Source organism: Calliphora vicina, chromosome 1 (assembly GCF_958450345.1).
Source record: "Calliphora vicina chromosome 1, idCalVici1.1, whole genome shotgun sequence".
NCBI classification, from domain to species: Eukaryota; Metazoa; Arthropoda; class Insecta; order Diptera; family Calliphoridae; genus Calliphora; species Calliphora vicina.
In genome coordinates this window covers 61,252,487-61,277,062 of record NC_088780.1, presented here as the reverse complement: position 1 = coordinate 61,277,062, position 24,576 = coordinate 61,252,487, and the positions used below count along the sequence as shown (strand labels likewise).

At 27.5% G+C, this 24,576-nt stretch overlaps 1 protein-coding gene across 1 annotated transcript; it reads left to right on the top strand.

Moving 5' to 3' along the window:
* The first annotated feature begins 3,129 nt into the window (after positions 1-3,129).
* Positions 3,130-4,999, top strand: LOC135948928 (E3 SUMO-protein ligase ZBED1-like). The gene is made up of 3 exons (XM_065498382.1): positions 3,130-3,226; positions 3,277-3,372; positions 3,429-4,999. Exons 1-3 carry the CDS (start codon positions 3,130-3,132, stop codon positions 4,997-4,999), a joined length of 1,764 nt encoding a protein of 587 aa, XP_065354454.1.
* The last annotated feature ends 19,577 nt before the right edge of the window (positions 5,000-24,576 follow it).

The following is a 24,576-nucleotide window of genomic DNA, read 5'->3' as shown; positions in this document are numbered from 1 at the left end:
GTGGGCGTCGCCAAGGAGTATTCGAGTTTAAGTTATTAAAATTCTTTTTGGTCGAAAATGTGACTTAACCCTCTCCGTCCCAAGTAATTTCAAAATTGACGTATTTCAGTGAACTTTTCGATCACATTTCTTTCACTCGTACACAAAATACTAAAGTACAAAGTATATCGCACAAAAACATATTACAAAATGAAAAAGAAATAACACATAATATTGATACATTTAAAACAGTAAGAAAAAACGGTACATAACATATAAATTTCTCTACAAAATACGTTAAATTTATCTACACATTTGTGTAGGCGGGGACGGGGTTAACTCTTTTTTTTATTTTAAAAAAACTTTATTTAAGAATATATAACAATTTTATGTTTTTCTGTAAGGTATCTTTACGGATATCATTTTGGTATAAAAACTATATTATATTTTTCGAATATGTCGGCCCTATGCCCTTCGAAATTTGACCTATTTTTTATCAAAATTTCAACATGTTCTAAAATCCCAAATCTGGGATCAGAAAACGGAAAGCAGCTTTGGAAACATTGATATGTTCCCTATTTATCCCCAAAGCATTTTCCCAGCCCCGGATGAAATGTGGATCCTATGGGCAAAATTGTAAAAAATACCATTTTTGGAATTTTCGCTCCAATTTTTAGGAATTGCGGGATTGACCTTTTGACAAGTTTTTTTACACTTTGTTATTTAGAATAAAAAGTTTAAAAAACTTTGAAAATTTCATTGAGTTTTGTTAATAAATAAAGATGTGGCCCAATATTGAAATTTTGATAGCAAAAATAGGTCAATTTCCGAAGGTCGTAAGGCCGACATTTATATCAAAATGGTCTCCATAAAGATACCTTACAGAAAACATAAAATTGTTATATATTCTTAAAAAAAGTTTTTTTTATAAACAAGAGTAGAGTAACCTTTTCGCCCAAAAAACAGTAAAAATTTATTATTTTTTGAATTTTTAAATTGAAATCGTTTATTTTTGGATTCATAATTGATACTGCTCTGAAATCTTTTGTATATTATTTGTAATTGTAACAAAAAATATTATTTGTAATAGAAATGCAAGATTTATTTCCAAAAAATTTCGAAAATGTGCACTGATACCCATTACCGTAAGGTGGTGGTAATGACATTTTACTTATAAATTTAAGAAAATACCTCTTAATGGGATTTTTTTCGATGTTGGTACCTAACACTCCTGTTCCGGAAAATTGTCAAGCCAATTTTTTTGTTTTAAGGATCAAAAGGCGATTTTCTGGGTTATCATAAAAATAGCGGTATCTTTCCAAACAATTCAGAATCAAAAAAGTCGTAGAAGTAACATTGTTTCTGATACCCTAGAGATTAATTTTCTACAATAAAAAAGTTATTTTTCGCAAAAAGTCGATTTTGAGATACTTTAAAATTATAGATTCTGTTGGAAATAGTAGGAATATGTAGTTATTTTAATTATAAATTGCTGAATTAGAAATCATTTTTATACATCTTCTATATATATATGTATATAAAAATGAAATGGTCCATGTATGTAATCGCATCACGTGAGAACGGCTGCATCGATTTGGCTGATTTTTTTTTCGATTAGAAATTTTCAATTGAAAAATTCGAAAATTTTAATTTTCACTTCCAATTTTTTGGATAAACTTTAAAAACTAACATTAGTTTTCTTTTTGTATTAAGAAAACAAGAAAGCTAGTTTTAAATAAAATATCTTCTGCGTAAACTAGTTTCTCTAACAGTATATAAAATGTTAAATCTTACATTAATATTCTACCAAACTTTATAATCGGAGCTAAGTCCCAATAACAAACACTGAATATTGATATTAGAGTGTTTATACCAATGAAATTTCTATAATTTTCATAATATTTAGGTGGATGGTATTTATGATTCGGCATAAGCGCTCTAACTTGTTTTTAATAATCGCTTAATATCTTCGTTACAATTTGTGTAAATCAATGAACGCGTTCACAAAATCAAGACAATTATGAATTTTCATAATTAAATTTCTGCAAAACACACTTATTATCAACACATATTTGTTGAATAAGCGGCAGCAAAACGTATTTAGGAAAATAAATTATACCCACCCAGCAAAAACTTTCATTAACAAGTAATGAGTTAAAACGAAAATTTTTGGCACTTCACTACTTAAATTTGTCTCGGGAATTCCCGGGATAAAAATCCTACTTGTAACTTAAACATTTTTAGTACTAACTTTTCTACTTGGCGAAGAACAGCTGATTCTGTTATTAAATGAGTTAAAAACAGCTTCAGCTAGTTTTATATTTAGAGTCGACCTTAACGTCAAAAGTATACTTTAACTTGTATATGAAATACCTAAAGTCGACTCTTAAATAAAGTCGATTTTAGTTCTCTTACCCTTCGCCATGAGTGGCAAGGGTATATATAAGTTTGTCATTCCGTTTGTAATTTCTACATTTTTCATTTGCCACCCCACAAAGTATATATATTCTGGATCGTTATAGATAGCGAAGTTGATATAGCCATATCCGTCTGTATGTTGAAATCAACTTTCCGTAGCCCCCAAATAACTTACATGATTTATACATCAATATATCATTATAAAAATTTGGAAAAAACATTTTAAAAAAATGTTAATTTTGTTTTATTAAAATATATTTTTAAGTATAATTTGGTGAAGGGTATATAAGATTCGGCATATATAATATATATATGTAGCTCTCTTACTTGTTTTTGACTATGATTATGACTTAATTTCTCACTTTCCATAATAAATTGGAATGCCTATATATAAAGGCTAATTTTTGCAAATTTATGAAAATTTTATTTTTTATTTTAGATTTAAAATGAATTTATCCAAATTATGGCAAAAAATTAAATATGCTTAATAAGGTGGAGCAAATTTTGTGTTTTTTTCACAATCGCTTTGGAATACCTGTTAAAAGTTGCTCTTTTAACTGCCAAATATATACAAACAATTTCATTTGGATGATGGTATAAATAGAGATGCCCAACATCATTATAATTAAAAAAATATAAATGACATATAAATGACTCTAGAAAACGGGTGGAATGTAAAGAAACTTGTAAAAAAAACTTAAAAAATAAAAACAATTTATACAAAAAATTAAAATGTCGCAGAAGAGGAGCGATGTCTGGTCTCATTTTACCGAAATAAATTCAGAAAGTGCTAAGTGCAACATTTGTAAAAGAGTTATCTCCTATAAAGGTAAGGTTGTGTCTACCAAAAAAGCATTCATTATTTTGATTACTTTGTAGGTGGAGGATCCTCAAATCTGCGGAAGCACTTATATTCGCAACATCCAACTGTTTCACTTAAAAAAGTTAGAAATCATCATGAAGATTCTGATGACGGTAAGATTTGGCCAAACCATTTTTTGGAATCTGAGTTCATATGAAATATTTTTTAGAAACACCATCTACTAGCAACAAACAAATGAAACTTGATGATTACAATATAAGAATCCGTATGTCCAAAGCAATGGAAGAGAAAATACATAATGCACTCTTGCAGATGATTACCATTGATCTCCGGCCTTTATCAATTGTTGAAAATAAAGGATTTCAAGAATTTACAAAAGCTTTAAATCCAAATTACAAATTGCCCAACCGAATCACTCTTACAAAGTCTTTATTGCCAAAAGTTTATGATAAGCGTTTATTGGAAGTTAAACATATGTTAAGAGACATTGATAACATATGTATAACAACCGATGGGTGGACATCTATATCAAATGAATCCTACATTTCAATTACTGCCCACTTCATTTCTCCTGACTGGAAACAAAAAACGGTCTTTATAAGTTGTTTTAAAACAATGAAAGATCATACGGCTCAAAATCTTAAAGATGAAATTTGTCAAGTATTACAAGAATGGGGTATGGATTCAAAAATTACTTGTGTTCTATCGGATAATGCTGCCAATATAGTAGCTGCTATTAAAAAGACTGGTTGGACTCATTTATCGTGCCTGGCACACAACCTGCATTTAGTGGTGACGGATGCATTAAAAATTAGTGAAATAAATGAAATTATAGTGAAGTGTAAAGTCGCTGTGGAATACTTTCATCGAAGTACGAAAGCCAGTAATAAGTTGAAAGAAATTCAAAATCAAATGGGGAAAACTGATTTAAAAATGATAAATTCCACTCCAACAAGATGGAACTCCACATTGCACATGCTAGAAAGATTTGTGAAAAACCAAGAACCGTTAGAAGCTGCTGTAGCAATTTTACATAATCCTACCATACTACCTTCTTTAGAAGAGTGGTGTATAATTAAAAGAATAATAATTATTCTACAACCGTTTAATGAAATTACCATCGAAATGAGTGGTGAAACATACACAACAATTTCTAAGGTTCTGATTTTGATACAAAGATTGCAGTCTTTTTTAATAAAAACAAAAAGCGGCGAATCAAATGAGAAATGTAAAATATTCATAGAAAAGCTTTCCGCAAATATAAACAGACGTTTTCATATGTGTGAAACTAATGAAATATATTCAGTTTCAAGCTTTCTAGATCCTCGATTCAAATTAAAATCATTTACTGATGAAAATGCTTTAAATATTTGTAAATCTAAAATTAATATCCTTTTGGAAGAGATGGACACACATGAAGAAATTGAATTAGACAATTTATTGGAGGAGGTTTTAAGTGAAAAATCTATTTGGGATGACTTTGACAAAGAATCAAATGCAAATAAGAATAATATCAAAAAAGCATGTGCTGAATTGGAAAAATATATAAATGAGCCCACACTTGAAAGAAAAAAGTGCCCTTTGGAATGGTGGAAAATTAATGAAAATAAATATCCCTTTTTAGCTAAACTTGCTAACAAATATTTGGCCATTGTGGCAACGTCAGTCCCTAGTGAAAGAGTGTTTTCAAAAGCTGGTCAGATCCTGACAGAAAGGCGCAATTCACTAAAAAGTGAAAATGTTGAAAAATTATTATTTTTACATTTCAATGATTTCTAACAAACACAAAGCTTCTTCAATCCAATCTTTCTTATGGTGAGGAAAATTTTCAATTCTTCCGTGCCAAATGAAATCTCTCTTACCTAAAGTAAATTTTGACATACACCACATTCACTTTGTGTATGCTATATTGATTTTTTACATATAATTCTAGAACAAATTTTGAATTTATATATTAATTTGAATTATTTATTTTTTAGTTTTCAAAATTTTTATTTTATTTGTCAAAAATATATGTAGACCAATGAGCTAGTGAAATTGTATTAATGCATAAATGTCAAACATTTACTTTTTGTAGTAAATTGTTACTAGTAGAATGTTACGTTTGGCACACACTCAGAGTACAAATTTTTAAAGTAATTTATTTTTTTAATTCGTTAACGTTGAAATAAAAGTTAACTTTTCTAATTTATTTAGTATTGAGTACCCAAATGAAAAGTATTGAGTAGTATCGAGTAGTGAAAAGTAGTAGAATGTTACAGCACTAGATTGGATATAAAAATACCCACGTCGGCATACATATGTGGGTTCTAAAACATATGAACTATGAATTAAATTTTTCAGAACAATATTTATATTCAACATAAACTAAAGTTTATAAAGCATAAAACACCCGGGGAAGTTTTTATTCATAATTAGGCTGAATCGCTATTCCGTTGAAAACAATAGTGCTACACCCTAATGCTATATATGTATACTCTTCCATCAGATTACCTATGGTTATCTGTGTCCTTAAAATTAAAAAAAGCAAATATTTAGAAAAAATTTTAAGTTTAAGTTTTGAAACTGTCGTTAAAAAATGTTAAGATAGAGCTTTAAGAATTAAAAAAATTTAAAATTTCCGAGGATTTACACTATTCTTAACATATTTCTTATTAGCGTCCACAAAATTGAAATAGGATTAATTTTAAATATTAGTATTTAAAGGTAAATGTAAACACTTCATGTACATTAGACACCAAAAAGTATATTTATTACTATTATTTATTTCATTATTCTGAAAAAATAATAAAAAAAAATGTAAAGTCGTATGTTAAAATTAGGGTTTGGGGTTTCCCGGATAATTTAATTTCCCGGGAAACGGGAATGAAAAATTTAATTTTTTAACTAGAAAAATAAGTAAAAATGAGAATTATTTTATAAAATTGTGTCATTTTTTTTTTAAAAAAAAAAGAAAAACAATACATTACAACTCAATTGTACCCACATAAAACCAAAAAAAAATTGTTAAAATATTTGGAGAGCACTTGTTACTATAAAATTAAATATTAGCGGTATTCATGATATAGTAGAGTAAACGAGCAATTAAGTGTCACAAAATTTTAGAAATTGTGAACGTATCTTTATAATTCGATGTCGATTAATATGTTAATGGGATTTTTAATGTACTTTTTAGATTCTTTCTTTTGATTTTTATGTTATATGTCATAGAACTATTTTTTTAAAAAATTGATTTGTCAAAATTACTAATGCATTCAATAATTCATTCGACGAGAAAACTCTTTCGCTTTAAACATGTGTTGGCTTTATCGTTATTAAAGCATTATAAAGACAATCAAAATGTATTCTCCGATTGCTACTTGCTTCAAATAAATCTAATTCCCGCTAAAAACTTTCAGCATTTGATTTTAAATGTTTAGGGCTTTGATTGAATATTCAAATTGGTTTTTAAAATTTTGCTCCATTTGTATTTCGGAAACCTCATCATCAACGCTTTGAACAGATGAGGGAACATTGTGGTCAAATAGACGTTCATACATTTGCTGTCCATAAATTTTTAACATTTGGTCAATTCACAAGGTCTCTTATCATGTCATATTGTCATAATGTCCTAATATTTCACAATGGCTTTTATTGTTTTTCAAGTAAAAAGTGTCCTAAAATAATAGTACTCTGTATGCTATGTTTATTGTGTTATCGTAACCAAGCAGTAGAGACCTTCGCCGAATGCCTAAGTATCGGTTCAGCCGAGCTGCCAAGTCGAGATATATTAAGACATTATGACAATATGACTGATAAGAGAACTTGTGAATTGACCAATTGTGGTTTTATGTTATAATTTATCTTATAATGTTGAAGGTTTTAGGTTTAATTTAATTGAATGAACCGTTTTTTGAGAAATCGTAGAATTTTTAGATAACTGCTGTTCATAAAGTGTGTTCATTATAGCATATAGAAAAATGGTTTCATTTCGGCTTAATGCTTCTACTGTATCCTTAATGGTGTTTAAAACCTCCACTAATATTTGGAACAATCCATTCATCAAGCAGAGATGTCATATTTAAATATATTAAAGTATTTTTAATTAATTTTAAATTTTCCGTTTTTCCCGGGAAAAAAATTAAATTTCCAGACCCTAGTTAAAATCTATTAATTTTTCTTATGAAAAATGATACATATTAGGTACACATGTCATTGTTTTTTCTTTATCAAAAATGTATATAAAAATAAATTTAATTAGACCCTTTTCATATTGAATAAACTTTTAATATATTTAAATCGGTTAAAAAAACACTTTTTCGGTTAAAGCGGAAACCGGTTTTATTCTTGATAAAATCTTTAGTTCTCTTTAAACAAAATGTATTCAACGGAAGGTGTAATTGGATTGGATAATATTGTTAAATAAATTTTATAATTTTCAAAGATGTATTAGATTATTCCTCATCTTCTTAAATATTACATTGACATACTTGATTACGAACTATAATAAAAAAGTTATGTATAAAGTTATTTATAAATATTTACCTAATAACAAAAATATTTATAAAATGTCAATAGATCTTACTATACAAATATACTCGTACCACCAACATACATAAATACGAAAATACACTTGAGTATTTACAGCTTATACGAGTAACTACTACGTACACAATCACACACATCCTGGCTATTGATGTTTCTTGCCACAACAAAAAATAAAGTTGTTTGCCCCAACGGATTTGCAAAACGAAGGAAATAACAAATAAAAGAAATAGAAAAATAAGAAGACAAAAAAAGCTAGAAATCAAAATATTTATTTGAACGAATTGTCTGGAGTTTTTCTTTCGATTTCCTTGCTCTTTAATTTATGTTTTCCTTTTATGTATGTATGTTGTTTTGTTTGAGTGCAACATTTTAGATTTTATTTTGTGGTACGTGTGAACAGAGTCATTCCATTCTCACATATGCATTGACATCTAAAATTAGTTATTTTGTCTCATTTCGATATACGAACAGAAGTGGTTGTCATGGAGCAAAAACAACTCCACCAAAAGTAAGAAAATAAGACAGAGAACTTTTTCAACACGTAGTAGAACTAAAACTTTTAGCTTTTGGCCATAACCAAAATAAATAAGTTTCTATTTCTATTAAGACTTTTGCAATCACAATACAGTGAAACAAACTAAACTTGCATCTTCATTAATAATGTCAAAAAATAATCGGACCCAATGGTTCATACATTATAAGAAATGATACAAAACATGATGAGATTTCTTCAGCTGATGGTTGGGTTTAATGATTGATGTTACGTTAACAAAAATTTTAATGATTTTGTATGAAATCAAAACATTTTTTTGTAGTTGAAAATACATATTTAGTTCAAAATTTATTTTTGTTTCATGAACAGAAAAAAAATCTTCATAATTGCAATGCATTCTTTAATAAATATTATTAATCGAACGAAACAAAAATCGAAAAAACTTTCAAGGTGAATTAACAAAATTTTAATCTTCACCAAAAAATATTTTCTCATATTGTATCTGAAATTCAAAAAATGTTCAAGGGAAATTTCAAACATTTTTCTGTAACCGATTTATCGCCATTTTGGCGTTTTTCGATTGAAAAAAGTGGCAAAGTGCGATTTCCGATTCCATTTAGGACTAAAATTACGATTTTTTGAAAAGTCTACACTCTAATAAATTTTCATATAAATTTCCTACATTAATAGTAGGAAACTTTTCTCATTCTAAAATTAGTGTAAAAATACATGTTGTGTGTAAATTCAAATATTTTTTTTGTTTTTTAGAAATAAAATGTTGACAATTTGAATATTAAACGTTTACATTGGTTTACAAACTTTATGTGTAAAATTTCCATTTATGCACAATATATGTAATTTAAACATAAAATGCCTATTATATTATACAAATTGAAAATACAACATTTTGTTTGTATTTTTGCTGAAAAAAGTATTTAATTAATTTTGATAAACATATTGCTCTTAAATTTACGCATATTGTGTAATTTTACTTGAAAACTTACTTTCTTTAAAGTAGTATATAAATTATTATATTCATATAATAATTTAATTAACAATTAAAATGAATATGAATGAGCTTAAATTAATAGATTCTAATAATTTAATGAATCAAAATGAAAAATGTTTCTAATGATTTAAAAAAAAATTGTGTGAAATTTGTAATTTTTGTTTTTAGCCGCTTAATGCGGAACGAATATTTAGCCAATGTAATATAAATAAAACAAGTAAGAGTGCTATATTCGGCTATGCAGAATCTTATATACCCTTCACCTTTGTTGTGGATGCATTATTATTTTTTATAATTAGTATATAGGTATGTATGTACATTGCCCACTTTCAGCGTACAGCATCCTAAATTTATCAAGAACACAAAAAACAACAACAACGTCAAACGAAACAAAACACCAAAAGAAAAAACAAAAACAAAATACGCAAGGCAATGAAACCAACACACATCCAAACATACGTTTAATTGTATAATAAACAAAACACAAAAGAAAAACAAAATACGCAAAGCATGCACATTCAAATATACGATTTGTTGATTTTTTGTCAAAAAAACCAACACAACCAAACAAACGTTTAGTTGTATAAAAAACAACAACAACGCCAAAAGAAACAAAACACAAAAAAAACAAAATACGCAAAGCTTGCACATCCAACCATACGTTTTGTTGCTTTTTTGTGTTTTTTGATGAAATTTTCAGAGGTTGTCTCGGATTTTTGCTCATATCTCCGTTATTTATGGACGGATTTTGCTGATTTTAAATAGCAAAATTCTCGAAAGTATGTCTGACAGAATTGTTGAAGATTTGGATCCCGGAGATATCTGGGGCCTTCAGAAAATTGATTTCAACAGACAGACAGACAGACGGACATGGCTTAATCGACTCCGCTATCTATAAGGATCCAGAATATATATACTTTATAGGGTCGGAAATGAAAAATGTAGAAATTACAAACGGAATGACAAACTTATATATACCCTTCTCACGAAGCTGAAGGGTATAAAAATGAAATCGTTTATACACAAAATTACTTTATATAAACATATACTAAAGACTTTTTAAAATTAATAAAGTCTGATACTCGATTTTCTCGAAATTGACATATTGTTGGTCCGAATTTCGTATAAGTTGTTGGAAATGTCTTTGAGGCCCTTTTCGAACATCGATATATCGACTCCGCCATTTACAGAATAAATATACTTTAAGGGGTCGCAAATGAAAAAGTTTGGAAAAATTAAAAATAAAGATTATTATATAACATCTAATTTACAACATTAATTCTGTAAATATGTAAATTCTTTTTTGGAATGTTAGTGTTTTCAAAAACCGACATATTTCACCAGACAAATAGGTATTTATACACTCTAAAAAATTCATGTAAATCTACTACTATAAAGTCAGTAAGTTTTCATGTAAAATTACACAATATGCGTAAATTAAAGCACTATATTACTACGTTTATACGCAAGGCTTATTCGCAAATAAAAATATTGTAATTAGAAAAATTTGCCGTATAAACAGTGAATAATTTTTTTTTTTGCAAATAGCTAACTCACGAAAACAATTCCTGATTAACGACACTATTTGCAAATTAGATTTTAAACATTGCCATATTTTTTAACGTTTTTAGTTTTTCATTCGTATTTTAAATATTTCATTGCGTTTTTGCATTAATTGAATTGTAAGACAAACAAGAATTTGTAATTCTTTAAAGAAAAAATGAATTCATTTTTGCATTTAAAAAAATAAGAATTTTCCGTAACCAAAGTGACATATAAACAGAGAGTTAGTTAATTGCAAATAATTTTTATTTGCGAATATGCTACGTATAAACGTAGTATATGTTTTAAAAAAGTATGTTTTAATTACATACTTTTTTCAGCAAAAATACAAACAAAATGTTGTATTTTCAATTTTTATAATATAATAGGCATTTTATGTTTAAAACCAGCTGAACCTGGTCCGCGTTGCTGGCCTTTAGAAAACATATGTTTTATATTGCATCTCGATTTTAATATACAGTGTCGGAAAAAGTCGGTAATCCAACCTTCAAGGTTAATAAATGTGGTGACATTTCGGCTGGTTCCAATGAATTCAAAAATTCAGTAGGAGAATTGACGACTTGTTCTTCGTTCATTACTGTGTCAATCGATTTTTATTTTATTGTTTATCACAGACCGAAAATCAAAAATCTGACTATACACTGTTACCCAAAAGGCTTTTCTGAAGATTCCGTGAAAATTTTATCAAAATCGGTCCAGCCATTTTTGAGTCCATACTGAACATACATACACACATCCATTTTTATGAAATACAGGCAAATCCCGGTATAACCGATTTAACGCACGGTCGAGTTCGTAACATTGACCACCTTATATAACGAACGTTTCAAAAATTGTATGCTCGATATAACGAATGATGAGAAAAAACAAACAAAATCAAACAAACGACCAAATTTTTAGCATTGACAACCTTATATAGCGAATATTTCGAAAATTGTACGCTCAATATAACGAACAGAAAGTATAAAACACAAAAGTAGCAAAGAATGTAAAAATAAGAAAATAATAGGGTTTTTACACTAGCGCACATCTAACATCTACCATCAATTTGCAAAGATGTTAACATCTTCCCATAAGAATTACACAGGGCTGAGTGCCAACATCTTTAAAAAATGATCCTATCTCATTACGTTCCACCTAACATCTTTCGATTATTTTAGTGTCACCACTAATAAAATTGCATTTATATTAAAAAACAAGTAAGAGTGCTATATTCGGCTATGCCGAATCTTATATACCCTTCACCTTTGTTGTGGATGCATTATTATTTTTTATAATTAGTATATACATATGTATGTACATTGCCCACTTTCAGCGTACAGCATCCTAAATTTATCAAGAACATAAAAAACAACAACGCCAAACGAAACAAAACACCAAAAGAAAAAACAAAACCAAAATACGCAAGCCAATGAAACCAACACACATCCAAACATACGTTTAATTGTATAAAAAACAACAACGCCAAAAGAAACAAAACACAAAAGAAAAACAAAATACGCAAAGCATGCACATCCAAACATACGATTTGTTGCTGTTTTGTCAAAAAAACCAACACACAACCAAACAAACGTTTAGTTGTATAAAAAACAACAACTACGCCAAAAGAAACAAAACACAAAAAAACAAAATACGCAAAGCATGCACATCCAAAAACATACGTTTTGTTGCTTTTTTGTCAAAGCATGCAATACATTGTGTTTTTTGATGAAATTTTCAGAGGTTGTCTCGGATTTTTGCTCATATCTCCGTTATTTATGGACGGATTTTGCTGATTTTAAATAGCAAAATTCTCGAAAGTATGTCTGACAGAATTGTTGAAGATTTGGATCCCGGAGATATCTGGGGCCTTCATAAAATTGATTTCAACAGACAGACAGACAGACGGCTATCTATAAGGATCCAGAATATATATACTTTATAGGGTCGGAAATGAAAAATGTAGAAATTACAAACGGAATGACAAACTTATATATACCCTTCTCACGAAGCTGAAGGGTATAAAAATGTAAACAAATATTTGTATAATGTATAATAATAATTTTATTTGTTTGAAATGTGTTTGTGAAATTATTTTCTTATTTAATTTGATAGTATAAAAAAGAAAACCAGTCTCAATTCATTTTGTTTTCATTAAAACAATATGATTTTTAATATTTTTGCAATTTTACTGATGGTAGATGTTAGATGTTGCAAGTGTGAACAAATCTTTCAAGTTTTCGACATTTTTCATACGCTTCGCCAAAATGTACGTAAGTGTAAAAACCCTATAAGTCGTTACAGTACCGTTTTCAATGGTTAATAATAGGTGCTGTAATTTTTTCTATAGTGGTTTTAATTGCTTGTTTTCACAATATCGAATGAAAGATTTCGTTTGCATTCTAAGCGAAAGAAAACTGATTCGTTCACATAAATATGAAGTTAGGGAATCCAAAATCAGCTTTCTTTCGATTAGAATGCGAACGAAATCATTCATTCGATATTGTGAATCAGATATGGGAAACCGTAGAAGAATTTCATTGAAAGAAAAACTAAAAATTTTGATGAATGAATGAAATATGGAATAACAAAATTCTCAACATGTATTTTGAAGAAAATGAAAACAAACATTTTATCGTGACTAAGTGTTTCCTGTAAATTATCTTTACACAAATTAAGTGGAAATTAGAATCTTCAAAATCTTTTTTTTTTAAATGTTTGTCCCTGAGTTTAATTTTCATTTTCCGAATTGAAATCCCTTACAATGAAGTCTTTATTAATGGTGGATAATGCACCAAGACATCCTCCAGAAGAACAATTAGTAAAAACTACTATAGATATACAAATTTGGACGATATTCATGCCTCCTAATGTCACACCGCTCATCCAAGCAAATTCCAATATAGAAAAAGTTGTCCAAAATTAAAAAAACATCTCGATATAACGAATTTTTCAATTTAACGAATGGGCCTGACAACATATCGTTCGTTATACCGGGATTTGCCTGTATATGGCATTAGCGGTATAATGTAAAAATTGGATTTCTACACGACCCTCCGCCCACAGACCGAATATTAAAAATCTAACTATACAGTGTTACCCGCTGGTCTATTCTGAAGATTCCCTGATAATTTCATCAAAATCGGTCCAGCGGTTTTTTATATATATAGATGGCATTAGCGGTATAATGTAAAAATTTGATTTTGCCACATCCCTCCGCCCGCAGACCGAAAATCAAAAATCTGACTTTAGAGTGTTACCCGCTAGGCTATTCTGAAGATTCCCAGAAACTTTCATTAAAATCGGTCCAGTCGTTTTTGAATTCATTCGGAACATACATCCATTTTTATATATGTATATTAGAGTTCGTTTGTGACCAGGCCACGTCATTTGTTTTTCGGGTATCATAATTTTTCTGAAGGTTTTTGCGCAAATAAAAATAATGGCGTCTTGTGTGTATTGTGTATAACAGTATTTTCTATAGAAAATATTGTGTATAACAGTATTTTCTATTGTGTATAACAGTATTTTCTATAGAAAATATTGTGTATAACAGAATTTTATATAGAAAATATTGTGTATAACAGTATTTTATATAGAAAATATTGTGTATAACAGTATTTTATATAGAAAATATTGTGTATAACAGTATTTTCTATAGAAAATATTGTGTATAACAGTATTTTCTATTGTGTATAACAGTATTTTCTATAGAAAATATTGTGTATAACAGAATTTTATATAGAAAATATTGTGTATAACAGTATTTTATATAGAAAATATTGTGTATAACAGTATTTTATATAGAAAATATTGTGTATAACAGTATTTTATATAGAAAATATTGTGTATAACAGTATTTTATATAGAAAATATTGTGTATAACAGTATTTTCTATAGAAAATATTGTGTATAACAGTATTTTCTATAGAAAATATTGCGTATAACAGTATTTTCTATAGAAAATATTGTGTATAACAGTATTTTCTATAGAAAATATTGTGTATAACAGTATTTTCTATAGAAAATATTGTGTATAACAGTATTTTCTATAGAAAATATTGTGTATAACAGTATTTTCTTTAGAAACTATTGTGTATAACAGTATTTTCTTTAGAAACTATTGTGTATAACAGTATTTTCTTTAGAAACTATTGTGTATAACAGTATTTTCTTTAGAAACTATTGTGTATAACAGTATTTTCTTTAGAAACTATTGTGTATAACAGTATTTTCTATAGAAACTATTGTGTTAAACCGTATTTTCTTTAGAAAATATTGTGTATAACCTATTTTCTTTAGAAAATATTGTGTATAACCGTATTTTCTTTAGAAAATATTGTGTATAACCGTATTTTCTTTAGAAAATATTGTGTATAACCGTATTTTCTTTAGAAAATATTGTGTATAGCAGTAGTTTCTATAGAAAATATTGTGTGTAGCAGTAGTTTCTATAGAAAATATTGTGTATAGCAGTAGTTTCTATAGAAAATATTGTGTATAGCAGCAGTTTCTATAGAAAATATTGTGTATAGCAGTAGTTTCTATAGAAAATATTGTTTATAAGAGTATATTATTTATGGCGTATGCAATTTGTTATATTTAATTAAAATATTTATTGATTTTGAATTTAAATGTTATTAATATTTTAATTGATTTAATAATAAATATTGTTTGGATATCTATTCAAAACCAAATATTTGTTTGTATGGTTTTATTAAAAATATTGTTTGATTTTATGTGTAATTTCAAATAATATGTTTCATTAATAGTTATAATATTTTAATAAGAAAAAAAAAATATTTTTTCAATAAAATATTTACAAATTTTGTTGTTTGATTTTGTGATTTTTGTGATAGGTCCCATTTCAATAAAATATTCAATAGAGTTTATGAATTTTGTAATTGGATTTGAATTTTTGTTTTTTCTGTGCGGGTAGGGAATTTTGTTAATTTTTCAAAAATGAATATAACTTTTGACAATTAAAAAATTCATGGAATACTTTCTTGAAAAATATGACAAAAATGCTTTTTATTGAGTTTTTGCGAAGTTACAAATTAAAAAGAGAAAAAGTCTGTTTTCCAAAATAAATTTTCAAATGCGAATATCTCCTAAAGTATAAGAAATAATTGATTTTTTTAGTTCTCGACTCAGAACACAAGCGAGAGACATGATCGTTTTAAAAGGTGGTCCCCATGAGGTCCAAATTCGGAACTTAAACTCGAAAACACTTCCTTTTTGCGCATGCCAAATTTCATGCAAATAGGACTAACCGTTTAGAAGTTATAGATTTATTTCTATTTATATTATTACACAGAAAGAATTTTCTTCTTTATTTTTGTTGTTTTTTTGATTTTTTTCCTGACATTATTGTGGCAATTTTTTTTATTGGTTCTACACCAATTTCGCTTAAAAATATTTTTTTGGATCAAACAAAAATTTTACTGTTTTAAACAAATTTTTGTTTGGAATTGTGTTGTAAATTCAAACAACTTTTTTATTTAATATCATAATTTTTTAAAATTGAAAAAATATTGATTTTTTTTCAATTAATTTTTTGCAAAAATTTTTGTTTGAATTTAAAAATTTTGTGATAGGTCCTAATTCAAACAAAATTTTGTCTGATTGAGCAAATTTCTTGATTGAATCAGAAATTTAATTCTTTCTGTGTATACACAGAAAAAACAAAAATTCAAATCCAATTACAAAATTCATAAAGCCAATTGAATATTTTATTGAAATGGGACCTATCACAAAAATCACAAAATCAAACAACAAAATTTGTAAATATTTTATTGAAAAAAACATTTTTTCCCATATCAATAAAATATTCAATTGGCTTTATGAATTTTGTAATTGGATTTGAATTTTTGTTTTTTCTGTGTATACACAGAAAGAATTAAATTTCTGATTCAATCAAGAAATTTGCTCAATCAGACAAAATTTTGTTTGAATTAGGACCTATCACAAAATTTTTAAATTCAAACAAGAAATTTTGCAAAAAATTAATTGAAAAAAAATCAATATTTTTTCAAAATACTGTTATACACAATAGTTTCTAAAGAAAATACTGTTATACACAATATTTTCTATAGAAAATACTGTTATACACAATATTTTCTATAGAAAATACTGTTATACACAATATTCTTTATAGAAAATACTGTTATACACAATATTTTCTATAGAAAATACTGTTATACACAATATTTTCTATAGAAAATACTGTTATACACAATATTTTCTATAGAAAATACTGTTATACACAATATTTTCTATAGAAAATACTGTTATACACAATATTTTCTATAGAAAATACTGTTATACACAATAGAAAATACTGTTATACACAATATTTTCTATATAAAATACTGCTATAGTCAATATTTTCTATACAAAAATGCGGTTATACACAATAGTTTCTAAAGAAAATACTGTTATACACAATATTTTCTATATAAAATACTGTTATATAGAATATTTTCTATATAAAATACTCTTATACACAATAGTTTCTAAAGAAACTACTGTTATACACAATATTTTCTAAAGAAAATACTGTTATATAGAATATTTTCTATATAAAATACTGTTATACACAATATTTTCTATAGAAATTACTGTCATACCAAATATGAATTAGTTTTTGCCAAACTTACGGACTTTCCAGCAAACGGGAATCCAAGTTATATGGATATTGGTCACCTGTGGGAAGATAAACCAGTTTTCATATTCATCAATATGAAAACATATTGAAAATCAATCGTCTTACCATTTATGTCGTATCCTACCAAATTTCTGTCAAAGGAAGCTAAAAACGTCTGCAATTATACCGGAAGGTTTAACAATAATATAATAAGAATTTTAAGTTCATACATACTTATCAATCTTGAAACGTGAGGGAGTTATTGAGCCCTTGAACTCCTAGTCTGTTTCATGAAGACCAAAATTTAAAAATTGTGTACATATGTATGTAAATATTTTTTTCTTTTTATTTTACAGCTGTTTGTCAAAATTCACTATAAATTTGATTTTGTTTCAAAGTAAATAAAATTTTTTCAATCATTTAAAAAACAAAATTTTAATAAAGAAAATATTTTGTTATGTACAAGTGTTGTCTATTATTTTTAATATTACAAATATGTAATATTACAAAATGAAAACAAACTTGATTTTAAGTACATTATGTTAAAGGATTTACAAAATAAATAGACGTTTCTGATTTTTAAAAAAAGTTGTTAGCATTGTTAACCATAAAATTTAAAACAAATTAAAATATTTATAAAACCAAATAAGGTAAATAATAAAATACAAATCTGATTTCAAACATGCATATGTTTGAAAATATTTTAGTAATAATTTTTTCTGTTTAATTAAATTTTTAAAATTTAATTAAATATTCATTAACAGTTGTTACCAGTGAAGAACGATATTTAACACTATGTTGGAAAATATGAAAGAACGATATTAAAAGTTCCTGTTACTTTCTCCAGTTGTTTGTTACCATTGATTTTTTAAAATCTTTACCAGTGAATGTGGAAAAATATATAAGAAAAATATGAAAGAACGACTTAATGTACTTGTTACTGTATTCAGTAACAGTTGATTATAGAGATTTTTCAATCACGGTGATTAAATCACAGTTATGGTAATATCTATAACACAGTGTTACGAATGTGAGCGAAAAAAAAAATGCAGCGGTTAAGGTTTGTAGTAGCCCATAAAGTATGAAAATACTAATAGTTTTTTTTCGAACACTTCGTTTTAGTGAAATAATGGTATTCTTAAGGTTAAAACTTCAAAACGTCGTAAATACATATGTTGATTTAAAACTAAATATTAATGCATTTGTAAAAATCGATGGGAAAATATATGAGTTTCGTAGTTTAAAGTCCATAAACTTAAGCAAAATACTGCGGAATATTATTTTTGTATTCTGAATTACTGAAAAAGCATTCTGAAGTTACTTTCCATAACAAGTGTGTAAATGAAAAAATCAATTAAAAAATTAATAAGCTATCATAAAAATTAGCATATCATTCATTTTGGAGACCCCTTTCACACTAGGCAATTCAGTTCCGCAAGTCTCTTGTGTTCGTAGATGAAAGAGGTAATGTCGGGTTAAACATAGTACTCTGTTCATATTTGCGAAAAGTTATGGTTTTTTCATGCGAAAAATTTTATATGCAACAAATGATCAGCTGTTGGTTTTAATTTCGTGCGAAAGAAGTGCTGCTGATGTTATTTCGTGTGGAAAAATAAGGTTACCAGATGTATTTTACATGTTTTCCACAATAAGAACAGAGTGCATACTGCTTTTGCGAAATTATTTCGCATATATTTCATTCCAAGTTTGACAGCATTTAGCACGAAATTTTGCACAGAGTACTAAGCTTAAAGGAGAAGAAAGTTTTTCATGCTGTTTTGTTGTTGGGCAAGAGACTTGCGCAACTAAATTGCGTAGTGTGATAGGGGTCTAATTGATTTTTATTTACTTACGTGTTTTGGAGAGCTACTTTAGTATGAATTTTCTTTAAAGTGAAAAATTTATTATAATTGTATATATAATGTGAGCGTAAAAGGGGTCTAAGGAAATCGACTTGCCTATTAATATTAATATCACTGAAAATTAATTTAAAACAAATTGTTTCATTCTTACTATGTATTTTCTGACAGTTAAACAGTATGTAAAATATTAAAATTTCTTTACTTTTAATATTTTCTTAATGATGCCTAGCATATACTACATACATATTCTATTAGTTTTGTTTTGACATTTTTTTTATGTTACTTTTAATACATATTGAAGTTGACTTTGTAAATCTGAATTCTTAAATATCGCGTACGTGAACCACTGTATCTAAGAGCATACGTGCTTAACAATATGAAAAACGTGAAAGCGAATTCGTTTCTTTAATACAAATATCTACAGTCTGTTAAAATATTCTTTAGACATAGTCTCCTATGTAATTTTTTAGATTTTGTTTAAACTTTGCAACTATAGTATACATAACTACAGCTTTTTCAAATTGTATGAACTATTCTAAAGCTGACAAAATTTTGTTACGAATTTGCATTAGCGATTTGAATTTAATGGTCTGTAACCAGTGTTGCCGTTTTAGTTAAAAATAACCAAAATTGGTTATTTTTTTTCCTGATGGTTGATGTGTATTTATTTTTCATTTTGGTTACTTTTTTCAAAACATTTTGTTATAGACAGATTTTTCAATATCTAAATATACGATCTCGTTAGGATCGTAAGACTAATGGTGTTGTACTCTAAAAAAAAACGTTTCGACATCGGTTTCTGTTAATCCTTGTTGTAGGTGTATAATTTTACATGAGAGATTTCATAAACAAATTATAGGGAAATTTCAACTCAGTACTATGTTAAACTACTTTTTTTCAGTCAGCTCGCGTTTTCGAAATATAGCTGTTTTTATTTTATTTGATCTATTTTTTTTTTCATGCTAAATTTTTTGGGTACTTTAAAATAAAATTCTTAATAAATACGAAATTAACCGTAAGTTCTCTTTTGTTGTGTCTTATTTCAGGTTGAATTTTCCGTTTTGCTGTATTCAGGAACTTATAGTAAAATTTCACGGGTAATATTTTTGCGGAACATGTTAACCCCTTAAATCCCTGTTTTAATTGTGTTTTTTGCTCTTTTTTAAAAGAAGGTCAAAAAAGACCTATGGCTTGAGGATTTAGAGGGTTAAAATATTCTAAAAAAATTTTCTCCGGAACATTCTACATAAATTAGCTGAACACATTTTATATCTAAAATGTAAGGATCACATGGTTACTTATGTCGATTAACAATAAGAATGTGCCAGAATTGGGAAACTTTAACCCTCCCTCAAATGAAATTCAGATGTAAACTTTCAAAACGCCGATACACGTGTCTTTTTTTTTTTGTCTCCTCTATCAAAATTTATTGGTCGGACCTTATAATTTTGGAAAAAAAATTGATTTTATTGTATAGTGTAATTTATTATATAAAAATTATAAATAGTTTTCTTGCTGTAGCCAGTAACGTAAATAAGATAATTTAAATGAAAAATGTTCAGCAAAATGCCACTATTTGAAAAGATATGTTTAAGTTAGGTATTTCATGTAGAGGTTATACAAAATAAAGTACATTTTAAAAAAATTAAAAGATTTACATTCAGTAGAAATAATTGTGTAAAATAAAAAAATATGAAAAGGCATGAAACTGGAAAAATATATTTTTAAAAAATTAATTAAAAATTATTTCTGTCGATTATTCAGAATTTTTACTATTAAGAATTTATTTTCATAATATTATAAATGTTGAAATCTTGATATAAAATTTATCTTGAAGTATAAAAACCTGTGTAAAATGTATTAAAAAAAACAAATTTCATACTTCTGTTCATATTTTTTAAAAAAAAAATGTTTAAAACCTGGCGTTTGCAATTAATTTTTTTTGGTTACTTTTTTAACATTTTGGTTATTTTTTTAATCAAACTTGGTTACAAATATTTTGAGGTTGTGGTAACACTGTCTGTAACGGCTGCTTGCAACAATCATTATGTTCAGTAGAAAATTCTACTTATCAACAATGTTGATAGCACGCCGTCATTAACATTGTTTGTAAGTATGGCAACATTGTCATTGAAACTGCTAAAAGCTGTAGAAATAGAACATTCTAGTTTTGTCCGTTAAGATAATTCAAGAAGCTACTGGAAGGATGGTGCTGTATATAAATAGTGGCAGCAGTCGGAATCAGTTTAGTTGATCATAGGCGCTGTTAGAATTAACATCAACGGCATTACCAGTAAATTCTTATACATTATAAAATGTGTAATATAAGTGTGCGAATTTAAACAAAGTGTCTATTTAAATTTTAAATTGTTGTGTAAATTTGAAAAAGTAAAGAGTTTTATGCAACCAAATGTATACGGTTTATTTAAAGGAAGTAAACCAAAGTTTTTAAAAGGTAAAAGCTTAACAATATTTACATATGGGCAATTCCTCGAGAATGGCAACCACGACTGAAAAAACCTTTGAAACTTTTTTTAAAGATGATTTGAATAGTAGAAAACACGCAAATATTACTATGTGAAAGTATATAGAGCTTATTACAATATTTTAAGGGCAAAAATAATAGTTTAAACTGACAATATTTAATTATACCCTTCACCTTCGTGAGAAGGGTATATATGTACATATGTAAGTTTGTCATTCCGTTTGTAATTTCTACATTTTTCATTTCCGACACTTTAAAGTATATATATTCTGGATCCTTATAGATAGCGGAGTCGATTAAGCCATGTCCGTCTGTCTTTCCGTCTGTATGTCTGTCTGTCTGTTGAAATCAATTTTCTGAAGACCCCAGATATCTTCGGGATCCAAATCTTCAATAATTCTGTCAGACATGCTTTCGAGAAGTTTGGTATTTAAAGTCCATAAATAACGGAGATATGAGCAAAAAACCGGGACAACTTCGATTTTTGACCTATTTTTGATCTATATATGGATTACTAAGTCATTAATATAGACAATATGGATATCTAATGACAGATATTTCAAAGTCCATTGCAACGATGTAGATAAGGCTATAGTAAGTTGGACCTACAATAGGTCAAAATCGGGAAAAATATTTTTTAACCCGAATTTTTTTTCATCAAAAAATTTTTTTGTCATACATTTTTTTAAAAACAAAAAAAAATTTAAAAACTAAAAAAAAAAAATTTGTAAAAAACTTTTTTTAGATCTCTTACTTGTTTTTAAATGTTTTAGGCTAAAATTGAGGCGAAAACTAAGCTCCCAATAAGCATGTAGTATGAAATGAATTTGACTCTGACAGTTTTTGTATACATATGTATACTTACACAATATTTATTGTTTTACTATAAGAGAAAAATCTGTCACGAACGATATTAAATTGTATTTATTATAAAATCATCCAATGATTGTTTTCATTTAAATATGACGAATTGTAAAGGAAAAATATTTGGTTTAGTGTAAGGGTACTGCTATATATATTATATATATTGTGATATTTGGATCGCAATCCATTGTAATGGATCACGCAAAATTAGGTTATTCTGCGATTTGGATCGCGATCCATAAATACTGATACTACACGTTCAATAAATATCGCGATTCTGGATCGCGGTCAATATATATTGAACGTGTAGCAGTGCCCTAAGAAATTAAAATTGAACATAATGTACCTCAAAATTACTTCCGTTTTATGTCACGTATGATATACCTTTATTTCCCTCGATATTTTGGACAACAATGTTTCGAAAGAACATATTTTTTTTTAGAATATAGTACCCTCTGAATGGAAAATAAAGACTAAATTATTTTTCAGATACTTTTATTTTTCACGTACGATGACATGGAATTGCCCACATATAAAAGTTTTGGTAGTTACTTGATTTAACTTAACTATGTACTTAACTTAATTATAACTGTTATCATTATTATCAAAGTAGTTATGAATTTTTTGACATACCTAATTAAATTAAAAGTTCAGTTAAATGTCAACAAAATGTTTTGTCATACTGTACATATGTATTTTAACTTCTCACGTACATACGTTTGACTTTCTTGTACCTTAAAACGCAACTTCCTTTAGAAAAAGAGAAAACTAAAAATCAAGAGCAACAAAACATACTTGGTTGTACTTAAGTGTTTATTCAACAAGTTTACTTTATATTAGTTGAGTTGAGTTTAGTTAGTTAATTGTATTAAGTCACATTTTCGTAATAAATTTAATGCTAAAATACAATTCAATTCGTAACAAAAAATGTTTCAAACATGGAAACATTTTTTATTTCTGATAAGCAAATATTGAAATTCTTGGTTATTGTTTTAATAAATAAAATGAATTTACATATACAGTTAGTGTCATTAATATTCGGTTTATTACTTTAACTATATAAATATGCTGGTATTATCGATAAAGATATAATTATCGGAAAAAGAAAAATGTCAAAAAAATCTAACAGAGCAAGTGTTCAAAAAAATTTACATAAATGGTTTGGTGGTTACCCTCCGACCTTGATATATTGATGAAAGTATGTAAACCCAATTTATTGCGTGTCATTATTATTCGGTTTTTTCCGTTATTTCTGAAAAAATTGTCAAAAACCGGTCAGTTAAGTAAATTTTTTGCAAAATATTAATACAACTTAACAAAAGTTAATAATAATTTTTATATTTTGTGGTAAAAAAATATAGTTTGTTGCCAGAGGCGAAAATGGGACGCAAAGGAAAAAATACTCCCGAAAAGATAGAAGTTGTAATTTTTCACTTCAAAACGGGTAAAAGTTACAAAACAATTTCGGAAATGCTTAATATGAAGAAGAATACAGTTGGAGACATAGTCCGAAGGTACAAAAATGAAGGTAGAATGCACTTACTAAAGCAGACAGGCAAGCCAAAAAACTAACCGATCGCGAAGAGAATTCGATTGTTAGAAAAATTAAAGCGAATCCGCGCTTAAGTGCACCAAAAATTGCCACAGATGTCTTAAATGAGTTTGGGAAAGAAGTGTCAACATCTACCATCCGAAGAACTATAAAGGCAAAAGATTTTAATGGTCGGGTAGCACGGCGTAAGCCATTGGTTAATTTACGTAACCGAAAAGCTCGTTTGAGTTTCGCAAGGGAGTACCTTAATAAACCGAAATCTTAGTGGGATTATGTTCTTTTTGCAGATGAAAGCAAATACAATGTATTTGGATCCAATGGGTACGTAATGGTATGGCGAACACCAAACGAAGAGCTACAACCTCAAAATTTGAAA